This window comes from Trachypithecus francoisi, unplaced genomic scaffold (assembly GCF_009764315.1).
Source record: "Trachypithecus francoisi isolate TF-2019V2 unplaced genomic scaffold, Tfra_2.0 Lachesis_group5, whole genome shotgun sequence".
NCBI lineage: Eukaryota > Metazoa > Chordata > Mammalia > Primates > Cercopithecidae > Trachypithecus > Trachypithecus francoisi.
Genome location: NW_022681470.1, coordinates 69,673,951 through 69,694,806, shown reverse-complemented (window position 1 = coordinate 69,694,806; position 20,856 = coordinate 69,673,951). Strand labels below are relative to the sequence as shown.

General features: G+C 47.0%; 1 protein-coding gene across 1 annotated transcript; it reads right to left on the bottom strand.

Annotated features, from left to right (window-relative positions):
- Window positions 1-17,015: 17,015 nt before the first annotated feature.
- FAM71A (family with sequence similarity 71 member A) lies at window positions 17,016-19,380 on the bottom strand. The gene has a single exon (XM_033198189.1). The coding sequence runs from the start codon at window positions 18,909-18,911 to the stop codon at window positions 17,127-17,129; it is 1,785 nt and encodes a 594-aa protein (XP_033054080.1). The 5' UTR covers window positions 18,912-19,380; the 3' UTR covers window positions 17,016-17,126.
- Between the last annotated feature and the right edge of the window lie 1,476 nt (window positions 19,381-20,856).

The following is a 20,856-nucleotide window of genomic DNA, read 5'->3' as shown; positions in this document are numbered from 1 at the left end:
GGCTGCATAGTATTCCATGGTGTATATGTGCCACATTTTCTTAATCCAGTCTGTCACAGATGGACATTTGGGTTGATTCCAAGTCTTTGCTATTGTGAATAGTGCCGCAATAAACATACGTGTGCATGTGTCTTTGTAGTAGAGTAATTTATAATCCTTTGGGTATATACCCAGTAGTGGGATGGCTGGGTCATATGGTACATCTAGTTCTAGATCCTTGAGGAATCGCCATACTGTTTTCCATAATGGTTGAACTAGTTTACAATCCCACCAACAGTGTAAAAGTGTTCCTATTTCTCCACATCCTCTCCAACACCTGTTGTTTCCTGACTTCTTAATGATTGCCATTCTAACTGGTGTGAGATGGTATCTCATTGTGGTTTTGATTTGCATTTCTCTGATGGCGAGTGATGATGAGCATTTTTTCATGTGTCTGTTGGCTGTATGGATGACAATCCTAAGTCAAAAGGACAAAGCTGGAGGCGTCACGCTACCTGACTTCAAACTATACTACAAGGCTACAGTAACCAAAACAGCATGGTACTGGTACCACAACAGAGATATAGACCAATGGAACAGAACAGAGTCCTCAGAAATAATACCACACATCTACAGCCATCTGATCTTTGACAAACCTGAGGGAAACAAGAAATGGGGAAAGGATTCCCTATTTAATAAATGGTGCTGGGAAAATTGGCTAGCCATAAGTAGAAAGCTGAAACTGGATCCTTTCCTTACCCCTTATACGAAAATTAATTCAAGATGGATTAGAGACTTAAATGTTAGACCTAATACCATAAAAACCCTAGAAGAAAATCTAGGTAGTACCATTCAGGACATAGGCATGGGCAAGGACTTCATGTCTAAAACACCAAAAGCAACGGCAGCAAAAGCAAAAATTGACACATGGGATCTAATTAAACTAAAGAGCTTTTGCACAGCTAAAGAAACTACCATCAGAGTGAACAGGCAACCTACAGAATGGGAAAAAATTTTTGCAACCTACTCATCTGACAAAGGGCTAATATCCAGAATCTACAAAGAACTCAAACAAATATACAAGAAAAAAACAAACAACCCCATCAAAAAGTGGGGAAAGGATATGAACAGACATTTCTTTTTTTTTTTTAAGACAGAGTTTTGCTCTTGTTGCCCAGGCTGGAGTGCAGCGGCACGACCTTGGCTCACTACAACCTCCACCTCCCAGGTTCAAGCAACTCTCCTGCCTCAGCCTCCCAAGTAGCTGGGATTACAGGTGCCTGCCACCACGCCTCGCTAATTTTTTTTTGTATTTTTAGTAGAGACGGGGTTTCACCACGTTGGCCAGGCTGGTCTCTAACTCCTGACGTCAGGTGATCTGTCTGTCTCGGACTCTCAAAGTGCTGGGATTACAGGCATGAGCCGTCTTGCCCAGCCGATTTCCTATCTTAATGGAAAAATTTTAAAACCTTTACCCTTTATTTGTCCCTTCTTGCCAATAATCCTTTTCCTGTCCCTCATTTCAAAATCAGATTGGTCTGATTCTATCATGCCAAAACTACTGATTAATTTTAGCTTATATTTGATAGAATGACAGCCTGTAGGGGGAAAGTTGATTAAGTCTGTTTCTTTTGTCATAATCATAGTATAGTCCCTATATGATATTTACTGAGCTCTCTTTGGCTTGGGGCAGGGATAACAGGATGCAATGGTGAGCTATCAATCACTGATAATGGCTTTGGTAGGCTTTCATGATGGCCACAACCATGTTCCATGTCCTGTAAATTCATAGCTCCACATCCATGGGATGGAGCCACAGGTGGAAGTGGTTCTTGGAGGAAGGTGGTGGAGAGGACTCTTTTTGGCATGAATGCCGAAAGGGTTTCTCCAGCTCTCCAATAACAACAAAAGCAGTTTTGTCTCCCATGTTATTGTATGCAGTCAACAAATATTTATCAGTTGCTTGCTTGATTTTATGTTACTATATATGCAATTTCTCTAAAATCTTTAGGAATCTAAAGTTCTTGGTTCTAGGAATCTAGTTCTTGGTTATGGGAGAGGCATGGAGGGGGAGAGATGAAGTGTGACATTAGATAACATTTTATAGTTTAACTTTTACATTTCTGCTATATTGTGTGGCTATATGGCTTAAGGAGAGAAGATGGTCTTTGGAGTTTGACATGCTTGGTTTCAGATCTTGCCCCCACCATGCTATTATTGAGGATAAACTCTTAGTGGCATAACCCAGTGAAACTTTATCTCATCTAAGTCATAGTCTAGTGCAGGGGGCAGAGGCAGGATGAAGGGTGCTCTGCTCCATGTAGTCATTCAGGGATCCAAGCTCCTCCCGTCTTCATCACATGGCTCCATGGTACCCTGGGTCATCCAGATAGTGATGTGAAAAAGGGAAGTGGAAGCTCATCTGCAAAGTCTTTACGGGCCAGGCCTGAAAGTGGAAAAAATCACTTCTGTCCCCATTTCAGCGGCCAGAACTCAGTCATGTGGCCTGCCTAACTGCAAGAGAGCTAGGAAATATAGTTGAGCATGTGTCTAAAAATGAAGAAAATGGATACTAATGAGCATTAAAAGGTTCTGCCACAGCTATTCATCAGCTTTGTGACCTTGAGCAAATGACTTCAACTTTCTTAGCCTCAGTTCACTCATCTGTATAATGGGAGTAATACAGATCTCATGGGACTGTTGTGAGACTTAGAGGAAATAGTATACATGACGTGCTTGATACCCAGTGCATCCTTCCCATTTTAAATATACAGATAAACAGTTTTTCCTTCCTCTGGGCAACTCGAAATATTGACTAGTTGAAAGTTGGCCTTCAGCAAACTTTTATGTCATTAGGGGAATATGGATCAGCACACACAGCTCCTATGCCCTGGGAGTAGAGGGCTGAGTTTGGGTGATCTCTCAGGGAGGCAGTAAAGTGGTCCCTGAATCTTGGGGGAGTTTGTCTTAAGGTATTTTCACAACATATGTGAAGGTTTTGCTGAGCTATTATCTGAATAACCAGGAACAGTGGTTCTCTAGTTACCTCAAGGAAAGTACCAGAACAAAATGATTTCCATGCAGCACCAAGCATTTATGTTAATAGAAGTAAAAAAATCTGATGGAACTACTGGACTATTACAAAGACTTTGGAAGAATCTTTCCTTCTCTTGAGATCTTTAAGAAAAGGTCAGTTTCTTTTTTCTTTTCTTTTCTTTTTTATTTTCTCCTTCCTTCCTTCCTTCTTTTTCTTTCTCTTTCTTTCTTCTTTCTTCTTTCTTTCTTTCTCTCTTTCTCTCTTTCTCTCTTTCTTTCTTTCTTCTTTCTCTCTTTCTTTCTTTCTCTCTTTCTTCTTTCTCTCTTTCTTCTTTCTTCTTTCTTTCTTTCTTTCTTCTTTCTCTTTATTTTTTTCTCTTTCTTGACAGGGTTTGGCTGTGTTGCCTAGGCTGGAGTGCAGTGGTGTAACCTCAGCTCACTGCAACCTTTGCCTCCCAGGTTGAAGTGATCCTCTTGCCTCAGCATCCTGAGTAGCTGGGATGACAGGTGCCACCATGCCTGGCTAATTTGTTTGTGTTTTTGTAGACCAGGTTTTGCCATGTTGCCCCAGCTGGTCTCGAACTCCTGTGCTCAAGAGATCTGCCAAGTGCTAGGATTATAGGCATGAGCCACTGCTCCTGGCCAGAAGAGGTCAGTTTCTATATTTTGGGGCTGTTCAGCACATTTCTTTTTAGGATCAGAAGAATGGGCTGAGACTTCTGGGGCCACCTTCATCCCTCGTGTCCTTTCACGGAGTGGTCCTTTTCTCCCTTCTTCAAGAAATGAGGCACCTAAGCCTTTGTGGTTGAGTTGACCTGCTCCTTAGCCTCTGAGGCCTGCTTTATAGGAACCTCCAGAATGCTTAACCCCGATCGGGTTCCAGAACAATGTCCTAGAACATACTGTGCACTCGATCAGGCATACCCAATGAGAGCCAAGTTCAAGAGGGTCAGCGTAGGGAGATGCAAGGAGAGGAGAATAGTGAAGTGCTGTCATGGGAAGAAGATATAAATAAAATGCCCCTGTTTCCAAAGAGGCAGTACAGCCCACAGGCTCTGTTCTCGGGCGTGCCGTGGAGCTAAACCAGAGCTCAGAGTCAAGACAGGAGAAAGAAGGCACAGGCTTGGCAGCCAGACGCTTTTTCTTCCTCTGCTCTCTGTTGGGTGGCTTAGAGGATGCACACGGAACCCAGACTATGCTCTTTCCTCTGAATGACTTCCAGCCACATCCCTCCCCGACCCCAAACTGAAAGCCATTCTATTTTAATATTTCTCTTGGGAAGTAGATTCCAAAATTTCCGTAAGTCTTCCCGTAAGAGGAGACTCTGATTTCCATTAAATCCAGGGTCACATAGTTTTCTATATTCATTTGCATTTGGTTTGCATAAACTAGCATGCTACCAAGTCCTGGACTCTGAGTCAAAGCAAGCCAGGGAATTAATGCAAAAAGACTCAAGCTTCTGTGCCCCTGGGAAATGGCAGAGGAAGACAGCTTCAGCCTCAGAGCACACAGCACTGAGTTGTAAGAAACAGGTCTCATCATTCCCTTGGCCAGCAGATTTTCACCCTGGGCCCACTGAGAAGCCTGCCAGGGGGTCCTCTGTTGTCTGGACCCTGAGGCTTCATCCTCAATGTGTTGGAGCCTAGGAGAGAGGATTAGAGTTATGCGGTAGGTGTGGGAGCTGTGTTTGATGGGATAGGAGTTGGGTGAGGAGGGATCCTCGGTTTTGGGTAAAGGCAAAAAGGCAAGGAAGCCAGGAAAAAGCAAGGAATTGGAATAAAGACAGAGTGTGGGAGAAAGGGAGTGAGCTGGGTACAGGGGTGGGAGCAGATGTAGAAGGAGGAGGACAGAGAGTCTGAGTCGGGATTGAGACAGCCCGTGGGAAGTGGACCCCTAGTGTAGAAACAGGACAACCAGAAAGGAGAGGTAAGAGGGGGCAAGAGTTGGGGAAGTTAAGTAGAGGCAAGCCAGCAGGCAAGCACTGCATGGCTAGTTGAGAATGGAAAGGGGACGTAGTGATCTAGGAAGTTTCTGTTTAAAGGCAGAGAGTGTATGGTCAGGCAGTTTCCCCAGGGGCTGTATCTATTTTCTTGTTTGTTTTTTGTTTGTTTGTTTGTTTTTGTTTGTTTGTTTGAGATAGAGTTTTGCTCTTGTTTCCTAGGCTAGAGTGCAATGGTGCAGTCTCCACTCACCGCAACTTCTGCCTCCCAGGTTCAAGCAATTCTCCTGCCTCATTCTCTCGGGTAGCTGGGATCACAAGCATGTGCCACCACTCCCAGTTAATTTTGTATTTTTTTTTTTTTTTTTTTGAGATGGAGTCTCGCTCTGTTGCCCAGGCTGGAGTGCAGTGGCGTGATCTTGGCTCACTGCGAGCTCCGCCTCCTGGGTTCACGCCATTCTCCTGCTTCAGCCTCCTGAGTAGCTGGGACTACAGGCGCCCGCCGTCAGACCCGGCTAATTTTTTGTATTTTTAGTAGAGACAGGGTTTCACCGTGTTAGCCAGGATGGTCTCGATCTCCTGACCTCGTGATCCGCCTGTCTCGGCCTCCCAAAGTGCTGGGATTACAGGCATGAGCCACCGCACCTGGCCTGTTTCTATTTTCTTTTGCCAGACAGGTTATGTTAGACTGGGGTTTCTTGCTGAGGTCTGTCCTGGGACTGTCTGAGGTGTCACGAAGAGCCCACAGGTACAGATGACAGATTTGAAAGTGACTCCAGGCACAGCAGGTTACAGCAAGATGAGGCTCCAAGTTGTTTTTCCAGAAGTAACAAGCTGCTCCACTACCCACACATGTAACTCATTTTCCCTGTGGCCAAGACACTCCTGTGCCTGAGGGAAAGGCAATGTCTGCAGCAGAAATGGAGCTGTCCCCCAGCCAGGGGAGAGAGTGGCACCTGGTATGGTATCCAGTGCTCTAAGGCATGGAGCTTATTGACTGCTGACTGTAGACCAGCCACTCACCACAGTGTAGGTTGGAAGCCTCCTAAGGCCATGCATTTTGCAGAGTCAGCCTGTGGTGGGGCCAGGAGTGTGGGCTCCAGTGTCACCCCTTTGGGATTTAATCCTGGCTCCACCTCTGAGGGCCTTGGATAAGTTCTTGTAACTCCTCTATGCCTCAGTTTCCTCATCTGTAAAATGGGAACAATAATGCCTACTTCATAGAGTTGTGGGGAAAGAACTAAGCACGATAATCCCTGTAGAGTTCTTAGAAGAGTGGCTGGCAGAGAGGAAACACTCAGTACAGGCTACGATGACACACGGCAGCCCTGATAAGATGCAATAGAAAGATTGCAGAGGTTGGAAAGAAACACCGGATGGGCTCCCAATTGCTTGGCTCCATGCCCGATGTGGCAGCTGCTCTTACAATTTCAACTTCAGTTGCTGCAGCCACGGCAGCAGGCTGTGTGGATGATGGCCAGGTTCAGGCGCTGGCCAACCACAGGTTGGGAAATGGCACTGTTAGCTCATGATGTTTCATCTGGTTTAATGATATTTCTTCCTGTTTTAAGTTTTCTTTTCCTTTTTTAGGGGAGTGTAAGGGAAAGAAATTGCCCCTTCCTTTCTTTGGAGAGAAGGAATCCATGAGCTGGAAGGAGGGACCCTGGCACGAAGAAAGGCGCAGGCCCCTCCATAACTTGTTTCTACCACTCCCCTTCGAGGGCCCCTGGGGAGGGTTTGTTAGTCTTGAATCTGTGGCCAGGAGAAGCCAAAAATCCTTCGTGGGGTTTCTGCCTGTCCTAGGCCTCCTGTCAGAGCTAGCGGAGATCTGCTGGAAGGAGGCCAGGAGGAGGGGATGTATGGATGCCATCATGCCTGGATGGGGGACCGGAAGGTCTTTATAACAAATATAAAAAATATTTGTGGCGCTCCTAATATGTGGCAAACTGTGGTACACCTGGATACCCAGAAACACGGCCACTCGCCTAAAGGAGGTTGCAGGCTATACTAATTAAAATAATTATTTCAGTACCTTCTTATCAACAGAGTCCTCCATGGAGACTCTTTCTCCCCCTGCCCCAGGCACACAGAAGCCTTGAGGTTCTCATTGTGGCCCCACAGTGACAGCACACCCAGGTGGGACTCTCAGCTTATCACTGATTTGCAGAGCTGCTGTCTTGCAGCTAAAAGCAATGTGCTGGTGGATTAAAAAAAAAGTTCTGGGAGGCTTCTTAGAAGGTCATTCTCCACATCATTAACTATTCAGATTCTGGAGCACAGTGCCAACCCCCCTCTGTTTACCACAGCCTTGATCTTCCTCTCAAGATCCAGTCGCTAATGCTATGGGATGTCTGGTGGCTCCACTAGGGCTCCCCCAACCCCCACCTCGAGCCTTAGCTTCCCCCTGTTTGGAGCTGTTATCAGAGGAAACAGACTTGAACATGACGGAGTTGCTGTCTCTTGGGCCTGACCAGAGAGTTGTGTTTTTTTGGCCTATATCACCTCAGATTTATCCTCAGCCTGACCGCAGTCGTTATCAGCTAAATTCACCATCTCTAGATGCCCAGAAGATTTCAAAAGTGGTCTGTAGGCAGCCGGGCGCGGTGGCTCAAGCCTGTAATCCCAGCACTTTGGGAGGCCGAGACGGGCGGATCACGAGGTCAGGAGATCGAGACCATCCTGGCTAACACGGTGAAACCCCATCTCTACTAAAAATACAAAAAAAAAAAAAAACTAGCTGGGCGAGGTGGCGGGCGCCTGTAGTCCCAGCTACTCGGGAGGCTGAGGCAGGAGAATGGCGTAAACCCGGGAGGCGGAGCTTGCAGTGAGCTGAGATCCGGCCACTGCACTCCAGTCCCGGCGACAGAGTGGAAAAAAAAAAAAAAAAGTGGTCTGTAGGCTGCCAGTTGGTGTTAGAGTTCAGAGAATCCCTGGACTTCAGCATTAGAAAGGAGCAGCTGCTGTGTCGGGGGTGTCAGGGGCTGGATGCAGGGGCTGTTGCACTGATTCCAACTTCCTCCATTCACAAGCCCCTCATCCATCTCTGAAGACTGGACCAAAGCCAGGGCTGGGGCAGGCCTCTCTGGGCACAGGGTCCTGTTAGCATTAGTTTCATTCCTTCACCAAGAGGCCTAAAGACATTGGAATGATGAGGCAATTAATGTGAAACGGAAACAAGTGGCTTTAGTTCCAGGCATTTGAAACTGAAAGGAAGCTGTTGACATTCTTGGAGACCCACTCTAGGCTATGCTTTATGCTGTGCTAGCCAGAACTCTGCTACTTACTTGAAGTAGGACCTTGGGAAAGTCCCTTCTCTAGGCCTCAACTTCCTCATATGTAAAAGTGCATCTGGGATTAGTCAAGACCCTTCCAAGCCTGACATGCTATGGGTCTAAGTATCCCAGTAATCTCTCTGTCACCCAGGGATCAAAGATTTACAGATGTGTAGGAGAGATGGGGAGGAACGGACTAAGACATGTCCTTATGAGTTTAGTTAACTAAAAGGGTGGGGGAAAGAAAGGGAAGTAAGAAAATAAAGTGAAAAGGTGGAAGAAGGCAGAGTGTAAAAGAGGGAGTTAAGGAAAGTACAAAAGATAGAGATGTCTGCTGCAATTTCTCAGTACTCTTCAGATACATTCTGGCCAGGTTTACTTTCTTAGGGGGCAGGATAGATTGTGAGGGTGTGGAAAATGGTATTTTTTCTAGGAGAGTCATAATAGTATTGCCATCCCACATGCTCTTATACGATGTGACCTTGTCATTTCTCTACCAAGATAAATGCAGTCTAATTTATCTCCTTTTAAATCTGAGCTGGCCTTAAGACTTGCATGAACAACAAAATGTGGTGGAAGTTATTCCAAGTGACTTCTGAGGCTTGGTCAGAAGCAGCTTTCCCTTAGTTACTTTAAGACGTTTGTTCTGAGGGAAGCCAATCTGACCACCTGAGGCCATTGTGCTGGAGAAACCACACATAGGCATTCCTGTGGACAATCCTAGCTGAACCCTGCCTTCTAATAATTTCCCTCAAGTCTTATCAAATAAGAGAATGAAGCTATCTTGGACCCTCTAGGCTAGCCCATGCTCCAGCTAAGTATTACTGATCAATTTCACTTTATACCACAGGGAGCAGAAGAAACACCTAGCTGAGCCCTACCCAAATTCCTGCTGTGTTTGTGCCTAGATTTTTTTATAAAACAAAAAGTACTGGAACAGGATGGTAGGAGATTTTTTGGTTTGTTTTTTAAACCCTTGTTTCAAACAGCAATGAAAAATCCTTAAAAAATGTATAAATAAGACTTTGAGGTTTTAGAGGTGTGAAATTTCAAAAGAAATCTGGAGGCCGGGTGCAGTGGCTCACACCTGTAATCCCAGCACTTTGGGAGGTGGGCAGATCACGAGATCAGGAGATTAAGACTATCCTGGCTAACACAGTGAAACCCCGTCTCTACTAAAAATACAAAAAATTAGCCAGGCATGGTGGCAGGCACTTGTAGTCCCAGCTACTCATGAGGCTGAGGCTGGAGAATGGCATGAACCTGGGAGGTGGAGCTTGCAGTGAGCCAAGATCACGCCACTGCACTCTAGTCTGGGCGACAGAGTAAGACCTCGTCTCAAAAAAAAAGAAATCTGGAAGCCAACTTTTCATTTGCCCACTAAGGACTTTAGTACAAAACTACCATCTTCTGTAGGTCATCATATCGTTTTTGTTTTTGTTTGAGACAGAGCCTCACTCTGCCACCCAGATTGCAGTGCAGTGGCACAATCTTGGTTCACTGCAACCTCCCCCTCCCAGGCTCAAACCATCCTCCCACCTCAGCCTCCTAAGTAGAGAGGAATGCAGGTATGCACTACCATGCCCAACTAATTTTTAAATTTTTTTTAGTAGAGATGAGGTCTCACTGAAGCAGTGTTGTTGTCTGGGGTAAATACCCAGGTTCATAATCTGGAGCCAAGAAGATTAAGGACATGAACACACACGAGGAGTAAGTTTAGTAGCAGAGGTTTAATAGGCAAAAGAAAGAGAAAGGAGGGCTGGGCACAGTGGTTCACATCCCTAATCCCAACACCTTGGGAGGCCGAGGTAGGAAGATCACGAGGTCAGGAGATCGAGACCATCCTGGCTAACACAGTGAAACCCTGTCTCTACTAAAAAATAGAAAATTAGCCAGGTGTGGTGGCGGGTGCCTGTAGTCCCAGCTACTCAGGAGGCTAAGGCAGGAGAATGGCGTGAACCCGGGAGGCGGAGCTTACAGTAAGCCCAGATGGCGCTACTGCACTCCAGCCTGGGTGACAGAGGGAGACTCCATCTCAAAAAAAAAAAAAAAAAAAAAAAGAAAAGAAAGAGAAAGGAGAACAGCTCTCTCCCTTGCGAAAGAGAGGGGCTCCCAAAGGGGAAAACCCAGCCTGCAGTGGACTACACCCGATTTTATAGGCAGGCTTGAGAAGGCAGTGTCTGATTTATGTAGGGCTCACAGATTGGTTTGACCAGTATGATGTTTACATAGTATTGGGGGAAGGCTGCGTGCCCCACCCTAATCTTATTATGTAAACGGGGTCTTTGCCTGGCTGGTGCTGTACTGTCTTCTTACTGCACATGTGGTTTGACAAAAGGAAAGGAAGATGGAGCTGCCATTTTGAACATGCCTAGTCCCAGGTAGCCTTTTCCTACTGGCACAACTGCTGGCATTCACCTGTACAAGCTTCCAGCTTGCTTGTCTATGTCTGCAGCTCGATTTTACAGGCTGCTCTTTGTAGAAAAAAAAAAAAAAGAAACTATTTTGGGACTGCTTTTCATGAAAAGAGAAACCTTACCAAGGACTCGCAGTTAAGAAGAAATTAACTCCTATATCATTACTATATTGCCCAGGCTGGTCTCAAATTCCTGGGATCAAGTGATCCTCCAACCTCATCCTCCCAGAGTGCTAGGATTACAGGCATGAGCCACTGTGCCCGGCCATATTGTATTTTTTAAAGTACATTTTATCATGAAAAAGGGAGAAAAGGGACTACATCCTACCAGAATGGCTAAAATGAAAGAGATAAACACTACCAAATTTTGACAAAGATATGAAACAACCAGAACTCTCATATATGCCTAGGGGCAGCGTAAAATGGCATAGCCACTTTGGGAAATAGCTCGGTAGTATCCACTAAAGCCGAAAATATGCATATATTCAATTCCATTCTTAAGTATACACCCTACAAAAATTTATGAGCATTTTAACCAAAAGATCTGTGTACAAATGTCCATAGTAGTAATCTTTTCTTTTTCTTTTTTTTTGCTCCAGTCAAGTGAGAAGCAGTGATGTTTTAGTATCCAAATGCCCATCAACAGCAGAATGAATAAATAAATTGTACCATATTCACACCATGGAATGTTGTATAGCTAACAGAATGAATTAACTATTACCAGAAAAGACATGGACAAATCTCATAAACATGATGCTGAAAGAAACCACAGTCAAAAAAGTACATTATTATGTGATTCCATTTATATGTAGTGGGAAAAGGAAGCAACATTAATTTATGGTGTTAGAAGTTAGGATAGTGGTTACCCTTAGGGGTAGTGACTGAAAGAGATCATGAAATGGTTACTGAGGGTGTGCCGTGATGTTTTCTTTCTTCATCTGGGTGCTAACTGCCTGGGGTTGCTTACTTTGTGAAATACCGTTGAGTGGTATGCTTCTGACCTGTGCACTGCTCTGCATGTGTGTTATACTTCAAAATAAAACAGTAAGATACAGGAGGAGGGACATAGTCTCAAAGCAAAGGACAGGTTGTTTTGTTTTGTTTTGTTTTGTTTTGAGACAGAGTCTTGTTCTGTTGCCCAGGCTGGGGTGCAGTGGCGGGATCTCGGCTCACTGCAACCTCTGCCTCCCAAATTCAAGCGATTCTCCTGCCTCAGCCTCCTGAGTAGCTGGGATTACAGGTGTGCACCACCAGACCAGTTAATTTTTGTATTTTCAGTAGAGACAGGGTTTCACCATGTTGGCCAGGCTGGTCTTGAACTCCTGACCTCAGGTGATCCACTTGCCTCAGCCTCCCAAAGTGCTGGGATTACAGACGTGAGCCACCATGCCCGGCAAGAACAGGTCTTTAAAAAATATATTTAACTTTATGAAAAGTTTTATGAAAAATATACTATATTTGTTCACATTTTTCTCATCTCTCCTTGAACCAGTATAAATTGCTTTAAGACAGGGCTCTGGGGCTATGCCAATGTCAGTGGGAAAAGAAAACAGGGGTGACAAGATTGGCATCAATTGATGCTGTGAGGAACAGGCCAGCTCTTTAAGGAAGGTGCCTCTCAGCTGCTCCTGGCTTCTGCGCTCATAGTTCACACGCACTGTGTTGTGTGCATGTCTAGGAAGATGCTTCCCAACCTTTTGCAGACCATGGCATACGCAGAAAATGACAACATTGGAATGGCACACTGGCGTACCAGTTGGGGCTCCTTGCAGTCAATGCTGACTGGCCTCATCCTTCAGCCGCCCCCGGGAAGAGAGATCAGTACATTGGCACATCTGTGGGAAAGCTCCCATTAGAGAGTGTGGGGAAGACATGGGCCTTCATGACACATTTCAGGTTCTCTAAACTGGCAAAGGGGAAGAGTCTGGGCTTCCTTTGACCTTTTGTTCTCGAAGAGCCCAGCTGTGCACACCCCTCACTCCTGCCCCTGCACTATAGCTCCCATTTGGGTAGTGAAAAATCACAGGACCCAGGGGAGTTATGCAGCATTTGGGAATGGAGACCTGGAAAGCCATACGCTCCTCCTTGCTTTTCCATGAGCCCCTCTTCTTGCTGTCCCCTTTACAACCAACAGTCCCTGCAGGGGGAGGGCGCTCTGCTTTAGTCAGTTCCACCTCCCTTCCAGATCTCATCCTCCTTGCAGCCTAATTTTCCTCACACTCTCATGCTTCTTCCCACTGCTCACCTCCCACCCCTGGCTCTCCTCCAGCACATCACACACTGCGCCCAGGCACGCTGAGCTTGTCTGCCATCTATGAACAGGCCCATGTCGCCCAAGCCCTTCTCTTTCCCTGTCATGCCATAGCCTCTTCCAGGAGTGCTCAGCCTGCTGTTTCCGCTCAGACCTCCCCTCCTCAGCAAAGCCTCCTTCTGCGTGCTGCCCGAGAGCCATCCCTGCTTGGGTTTGTGTTACTGCTGTGTATGGCAGCATCTTCACAGTGCCTGAGTTCCCATCTTGGCCCATCGTAGGTGCTCAACAAGTGTTTCTCAAATGACCACCAGCCTGCAGAGGGACCCTGACACTAACTCCACCCCACCCCGACTCTTGGCAGTCACTCACTGTCCCCTTGATGGGAGCCCAGCCTCTCGGGGGACCTGTCTTGTGGCCATTCCATGCTTTGTCACCTCACTGCCAGGAGACTAGAGCCACACTGCCTGGTTGAGACTCATCTTTACCAGCTCGCAGCTCTGCCCGTTGCCTGCTCTGGGGTGGCTGCCAGCTGAGGGATTGAGCTGATTACAAGTGAATCAGCACCAGGCTGATTGTGGTGTGAAAAAAGGGAAGGGTGACTGTGTCTTGGCCTCAGTCCTGGCTCCCCTCCTTCTAGCCCTGACCTGCAGTAACAGCACATGGCCACCAGAGGCTCTACTGGGCGACTCATGCCGGGCGGAGAAGAGCCCAATGGGAGAGCATCTCACCCAGCTTCCAGCAGATGAGAAAGGAAGGGTTCAGGAGACCTCTACTCTCAGAGGTCTCTAGAGCTGAAGCCCCGCAGCCCCACCCAGCTGCCCTATCCTTGTGTTTTGCCCCTCATGGGTCTAGAAGCTGTTTTCTCACACCTTAACATCTTCCTCCTTGCTTGCCATGAGCTCCTCTGCTTGCTGCCCCCTTTGCAGAACAACAGTCATAGTAGAGGGAAGATGTCTCCACTTTTGTGAGTTCTGCCTCCTTTAGGAGAGTGTCAGGCCTAACCCATGTGTGCTCTGTCTTTCAGAGCATGGAAAAGACAATTATCCTGTTTCATCTTTTCAATACCTCTTGACTCTCTCCCCCAGTCTCCTAACAGCCAGTTAGGTTCAGGGCCTCCTATCTCTGGCCAGGATTAGTGCAATGGCTTTCTGAAGGGTCCCAGGCTCCAGGAAGCCCCTTGCCCATCAAGTCTCCACCCTGGAACCAGACAGCCCTCACTGCCATCAGACATCAGCCTCCAGTGGCTCCCAAAGGCCAGACATCCACATAGCACCCCACGGCCCCAAGATCTGGCTGCTTGATTTTCCTGCCCTGTGTCCCTCCTCTCCCCTGGTCCTCTACCCAACAATCGCCCCAACACACTGTGATGTTTCAAGTCTTTGTACTTTGCACACATTTTCCTGAGTGGCCTAATTCACCTCTCTCCACCCCTCACTCCACACCTCCTCTACCTTTACCTTTGCTCCCCATTCTTCCTTCACCTGGCACACAGCCCTACTTATCCTTCAAAACTGCCACTTCCTCTGCGAAGCCTTTCCTGACTCGTGTCCCAAAATCCCTCCTCTGAACAAATCCTGTTCCCTAAACGTGCATCTGTCATTGTATCCGTCACTCAGAGTTGCAATAATTACTCACACACATGCCTGTCCTGTGTCCTCCAACGGCTCTGTACCTCCATGTGGGACCCGTGGCCAGCATACGTCGGTGGTGCCCAAAAGCTGTTGCACTGGAGTTGTTCCCTTTGTCCCATCACCTCCCACCTTGAGCAAGTCCTTTAGATAACCTGAACTCCAGTTTGTTGATCTGCAAAATGGAGAGATGTGAGAATCAGAAGAGAACACATAATGAAAGGGTGTTATAAACTGCTAAGGGCTGTACAAATGTTTGTATTGCATTTTTGTCTTCCAGACCAGTGTTTACCTACAGTTGCCTATGTGGAAATCAGAAGATTAAAGGAATGCGATGTGATCTTTTTGTAATTTCCCCACTTGGGCCAAGGGAAAAGCTGGTCGAGAGTAAACCATTAATTCATCTCCCTGCAGGCCCCCCAATCTTCTCTAGAATTCTGGGTTAATGATTCTGAGGTTGTTTTCCTCACAGAGCCAATTCATGTCTAATCTTTGGCATGTTCTCCCCTTTGTTAAGAATAACTTGACTCACTCCATTAATTCCTCATCTTGGGGTCAGGAGCCTTGTTTTGCAGAAGGAAATGATGACTGCATGTAGGTCTTGGGCCTTCTTTCTTTTTCAACCCCCTTTCTTTTATGGATTCATGCCTACAATTCCTTCTATGGACAGAAGAGACCTCTCCTTACCTGCATAATGAAGTGTGTGACTTTTCTCAAAAGTAGCTTTAGGAATTAACTATGGAGGTCCAAGTAGCAAGGATGCTGTGACCTAACTGGTAACCCCCTCATGTGTGGTTTAATTGCTTTTGGAATCCCAGCAGAAGAAATTTTCTGAAGATCTGGTATGGAGAAGCCATTCTGGGCCTGGCTTTTAAGTGTTTTATTAGCAGCTGGGTGAGGACTGGGCTGCAAAGAGATACAGCCCCCATCAGAAGCGGTCCCTTGTGGGGAGCAAAGCCTGGAATTCCAGGAGGAGGTCTGTTTCTAGCTGAGGCAGAGGCTGGGGAGCGAAGCCTGGGAACCAGACATGGCTTAAGGGTGGTCTGGACACTCTTGAGATAAGGCCAACTAAGGACTCTGAGCTCACTGAAGTTCCAAAGCCAACTCACAGCAGCTCACCACCAGGCATCTCCCCTGCCCCCACATTCCCTCCTCTCAATCCAGGAATTTTGGTGCTCATCTCTATAAAGTTTAGACCATGGTGGTAGGAACGTGGTAAGTCTCAGGTTCTTGTGTTGCCTGATTCTCCTTGGATTTGCTAGTTTTGCTTCCTTCCCATGTCTCAGGCAGGTCTTTGCATAAAGAAGTGGGCTGGTAGATCTGCAAAGGTCCCTGTGTGACAGGAGCAACTTACCCTCTTGAGCCTCAGTGTCCTCTTCTGTAAAATAGGGATATCATTCTTTCTTTCCCAAGGCTTTTTGTAATAATGTCATTCACATCTGAATCTTAACCAAATGGGCCTTTCAGACTTAGATCACGTTTGTGCATGCGTAAAAATGAAAGCATCAAGGAGAAGGAATTGGTGAATATATGTCTGGAGCAATAACTTCATCAGAATTGCCATGGTGATTGTAGGACCATTCTGATTCCAGAGGTATTAACATGCAAAACTCAATATTGAAATGCAAAACCCAACAAAATAATAAACATCCTTGTACCTACCTCCTTGCTTAAGAACTAAAACAATTCCCAACGCCACTGAAAGACTGTGTTCACCTCCTTGATCCAATCTCTTGCCTTCCCACCCCAGAAAAAGCCACTGTCCTGAATTTTTTCCCACTCCCTTGGTTTTGTTTTACCAAACACGTATCACATATGTAACATATTATTTGTATTTGGTCTTGTTTTTGAACTGTCCTTTAGGTAGAATTTTATCTTATTCTGCAATTTGCTTTTTAAAGTTTTTGAAAGAGCAAAAGTTATCTATGCATATAATATGTGTAGCTGTCATTTTTTGTCACTGCATATACCCCTCTCAATTCTGTTGTCAGAAATTTAGGCACTTTCCAGTATTATTTTGCTATAAACATTCTCATGACTGTCTCCTGGAACATGTGCGTTTCTTGGGAGTATACTTAGGAGTGGAATTGCTAAGTCTAGACAATGTGTCCTCCCTGCTCTGGTAGCCAACACATGCTGCTGCTCCCTTACTCCCTCCGCTGAATAGTGCGAGGGGATGAGAGTTCTGTTCTTGCTTTGTCTTTGGATCTTCCAGGGTTGGGGGGACAAGTTTATAAAAAGGATGGGGAGATGGTGGAGGTAGAGCTTCCAAGCTCCCAACCAGACTTTCAGCCATAGTCCTGGCAAACCAAAGCGAGGAAGAGGTTGAGGAAGGCTGGAGCACTCATCTAGGCTCTACTGAGCATGGGTGTGAGGTGGGGCTCCCCTTGACTGGATCCTGGGGTCTCAGGCTGTAGCACAGTTGACATCACAGAATCCACTGTGAGGTCACTGCTGGGCTGTGGGACACAAAAATTCAGCCAGCAAGCCACTCTCAGATGTATGGTTCTTTATTTAAACGGCAGTAAAGAACGCTGGAATAGGCTCTCCAGGGACACTCCTATGAGCTCTGGGCTCCTTTACAGCTTTCATCTCTGGGTCTTATTTAATGGGCTTCAAAGGTCACTGTCTCCATTATGTCCGATGTCATAGAACCAACCATCTCCAGCCCCTGGCCACCTTCTGCTGTCTCGGCCATGGCCACGTTGGTGCTCCTCTCTACCGTCTTAGCCATGATGTCCACATCTCTGCCATGTGGTATGCCCACTGCTTTTGTAGTCAGATTGGCTCTGACATTCCTCAGGAAAGAGCTGATCCTGCCAAGTCTCTTGCTGGATTCGGAGCCGGTGGTCGATAAACTCCTCCCAGATTTGTGAGAGGTCCTGGACTCCTTTGAGATGGGCGTGTGGCTGACACCTTTATGCGAGTCCCCGTGCCTGCTGCTCCCCGGGCTGCCACTGCCTTTCTCCTTTTTGTCATCTCTACTGGCTCTGTGGCTGAATGAGGACCTGCTGGGGGACTTTAGGGCAATCTTGTCCCCCCTTGTTTTGTGGTGGCTTTCACCTGTCCTGCGGCGATGGCAACTCCTTCCGAGAGCCCTGTCCTTTTCCCTTCTTTCCCTCCCCTCCTTGCAAGCTTCAGCGCTGGCCTGGGTTCGCTCCCTTCCATGCTGTCCACTCAGGCTGCCCTTGCTCTGCCGGGTGGAGACAGGAAGTCCCGCTGCTGCATCCATGTCTGTTTCTGCAGCAGTCCTGCTGGTCAGTTCTACTCCTGCAATGGCCAGGCTCACGCTGCCCTCTCGGGAAAGGCTCATGGACGTGCTGGAAACATGCTCTGAGGACTTGCCTGCAGCCCCTGCCACGGCCACCTTTGTGCTGTTTGGAGCCATGCTGGCAGTGCCTGCAATGGCCATGTTGCTTTTGCTTCCTCCTGCGCCTATGGTGGCCACCCCAGCTATGGCTGCGCTCACCTGTCCAGGGGCAGAATTGGCTGCTGCCACACTCAAGGCACCTGCTATGGTGCCTGTTGCTGCCCCTGCAGCTGCCCCTGCTGCTGCTGCCTCTTTAGTCGCCCCTGTTGCTGGCTCCTCAGCAAGCTCCGTAGATGTTTTGGGGATGGATACATTGAGCACGTAAGTGGGTTTGTGACAGTCATGTTGGAGTCTCTCCCCTCCAGCATAAGCAGCAGAAGTGGCCCCACACACCTCAGAGACCATGTGGAGGCTCCGGATGCTGACCTGGTCCTGATCCCCCTTTCCTTGAAGATCCACGGCTTCCAGGCTCCTCCTGTCTTCCTGAAACACAGGCATCCACATCATGTCTTCAGCTGGAATGCCACAGGTACTGCTGTTACTCTCCATGGGTGGCCGCAAGAGGTAAATTAGTTTTTCCCAATAAGCAAAGAGGTCATCCCGTGTGTTGAGAGTGGGACACAACTGCAGATAGCAAGATCTGCCAGTGGCAAACTTCAGGCGCAGCTGTTGTTTCTCATGGTCGTGAACAGAGATCCGTACAAACTTCAGGGGGAGGAGCCTGGTGAGCTCTAAGTTCTTGGCTGCCTTGCGTTTTTTTCTCTTGGTGGCCTGGCCATGTCCAGCATACTCTTCGCAGCCGGTGGCTGGTCGTGCCAGCAGCATGACATCTGGGAGTGGGAGGATAGGGCTGGTTCGTGCAATGCCCATGGTCACCATACGGACGCGGTTGTGCACATCAATCACTTCTCCCCTTTTGGTGATCTGGATAAAGTCGCTCTCAAATATCGGTGCATATTTGAATATATCATACTCCCCCTTGTATAGTTGTCGCTGCAGTCTCCCCATTGTGGTGTTGAACATGCTCATGCTGGAGCCACTCTGGGCCGTATAATACGGCAGCAGAGAATCACCATTCATGGCTGTCTTTCAGCGCAATGGCAGGGCTCGTGGGGCAGGTCTCTGGGTCTTCCTTGGCCTCGGTGGCAGATGAGGGACCAGTGGTGCTCCTGGGTCACAAAGATGGCTCTGCAGCTTGTCTCTCAATCCCACCCCACCCCACAGGCCTCTGCTGTTGCCTGAGAGCCTCCCAGAGGCCGGGGTGGGGGTGGGAGTACGGATGATTGCTGTGGGGGGTTCTGTAGGGTGCCTGAACTGCAGACTCTTCCAAGATGTAGAGATGAAGGGTGGGCTCCAGAGAGGTTTGCTTCTGGGTCTAACCCCCTGACCTCCACCTCCGATTTTTTAAACTACAGTTTGTAGTCTCTCTCCCTGAGAGTCTACAAACTGTAGTCCTAGTGACAGTAAGTGATCACCCTTTCTGCCTAAATCCCCTTTGCGGCCATATTTATCTTCTGCTTCCCTTTGTGACCTGTTGCTGTCACATACACCTTTGTTGTCATCCCTCAGGCCAGGGCCATGATCCCCTCACTAATACTCCATTGCCCTCATAGAGGACAGCCCCACCCTACCAGGTACTCAAGTGGGTGCCAAAATAAAAATTTTTCAAATTAGAAAATGTTGTGTGGTTGCTTCCCTTTCCTCACTCCCAATTCAAAAGATTCAGTAACTAGACAGGGTCTATAGGAATGCAAGATAAGGGGATAAATTTGAACCATTTGAGTACATGGTTTAAAATTTCTTTTAACCTAGAATTGGCAGTCTTGGTTCTTAGCCCACTCTTCCATAAAGATCTCAGTTCATGCTGACAACGGAAATCTTTAGTAATAACCTCAACCTTTAATCATAACATGAGAGATTGCTTCTCCTAGGTGCCCTACTATGTATCAAACGCCATTCCAGTTTGCTACTATTGCAACTCTTCTCATCTTACAGGTAAAAAATCTGAAGTTGTGTAACTTACCTACATTCGTAGAACTTGTAGGCAGTGGAGGCATTATTTGAATACAGGTGTTGCTGCTTTTAAAGTCTTCCTTCTGAACCACTACAGAACTTACAAAAAAAGCTTGGGCAAGCCAAATAAGTTGCATAATTAATTCTGTGTGTGTGTGTGTGTGTGTGTGTGTGTGTGTGTATGTGTGTGTGTGCATGTTATGGAGAATCCAGGACAACCACTTCAGGGAGGGGCTGCGCTGAGTTGGGGATTAAATTATCCAGGGGGCCACCTCTATTCCTCCCCTCCATCATGTTTATACCAACATCCTGTGTCAGGGAGCCCAGATATTTTCTCAAGGCCCCCAGTGTTTGCCCCATGCCTCTTCTTACCCCCTACCCTGTGAAATGCCAGGAGAAGAGGGTAGGATGGAAATTGTAAGCTTACATTCCAGGAGCTTATCAAAGGCCCTCCTCTACTCACCTCTCTACCATGCAGAAGTAGTTTGGAAGCCATTTACACCCATGGGGAGCAGGTGCCACTATACCTCCTGCCTTGCTGTGCTCGCAGAGCTAGCCCAGGAATAAGTTATTTCCAAGCTGTTACCTGGAAGTTCTGAGAAGGAGCCCCTGCTTCCAACTATCTTTTCTCCCGGCTTGACATTAGGCCCGAAATCCTACCTTAGAGATTCAGTCCTTGAAGATAAAGGCTAGCTCTTTCTTAACATACACACACCTGTCTATCAACTGATGGATAAACGAAATGTAGAGAATCCATATAACAGAATACTATTCAGCCATAAAGAGAAATAAGGCACTATTACATAATACACTGGGCTGACACTTGAAAACATTATGTTAAGTGAAAGAAGCCAGCCATATTGTTTGAAAGGTCACATATTGTATGATTCTATTTACATTAAATATCCAGCACAGGCAAGTCCATAGAAACAGAAGACAGATAAGTGGTTGCTAGAGGCTGGAAGGAAGGGGAATGAAGAGTGACTCCTTAATGGGTACAGGATTTCCTTTG

What these genes read in the sequence shown, in the direction of transcription:
- FAM71A (XM_033198189.1), bottom strand. Translation starts at nt 18,911, where the DNA reads ATGAATGGTGATTCTCTGCTGCCGTATTATACGGCCCAGAGTGGCTCC.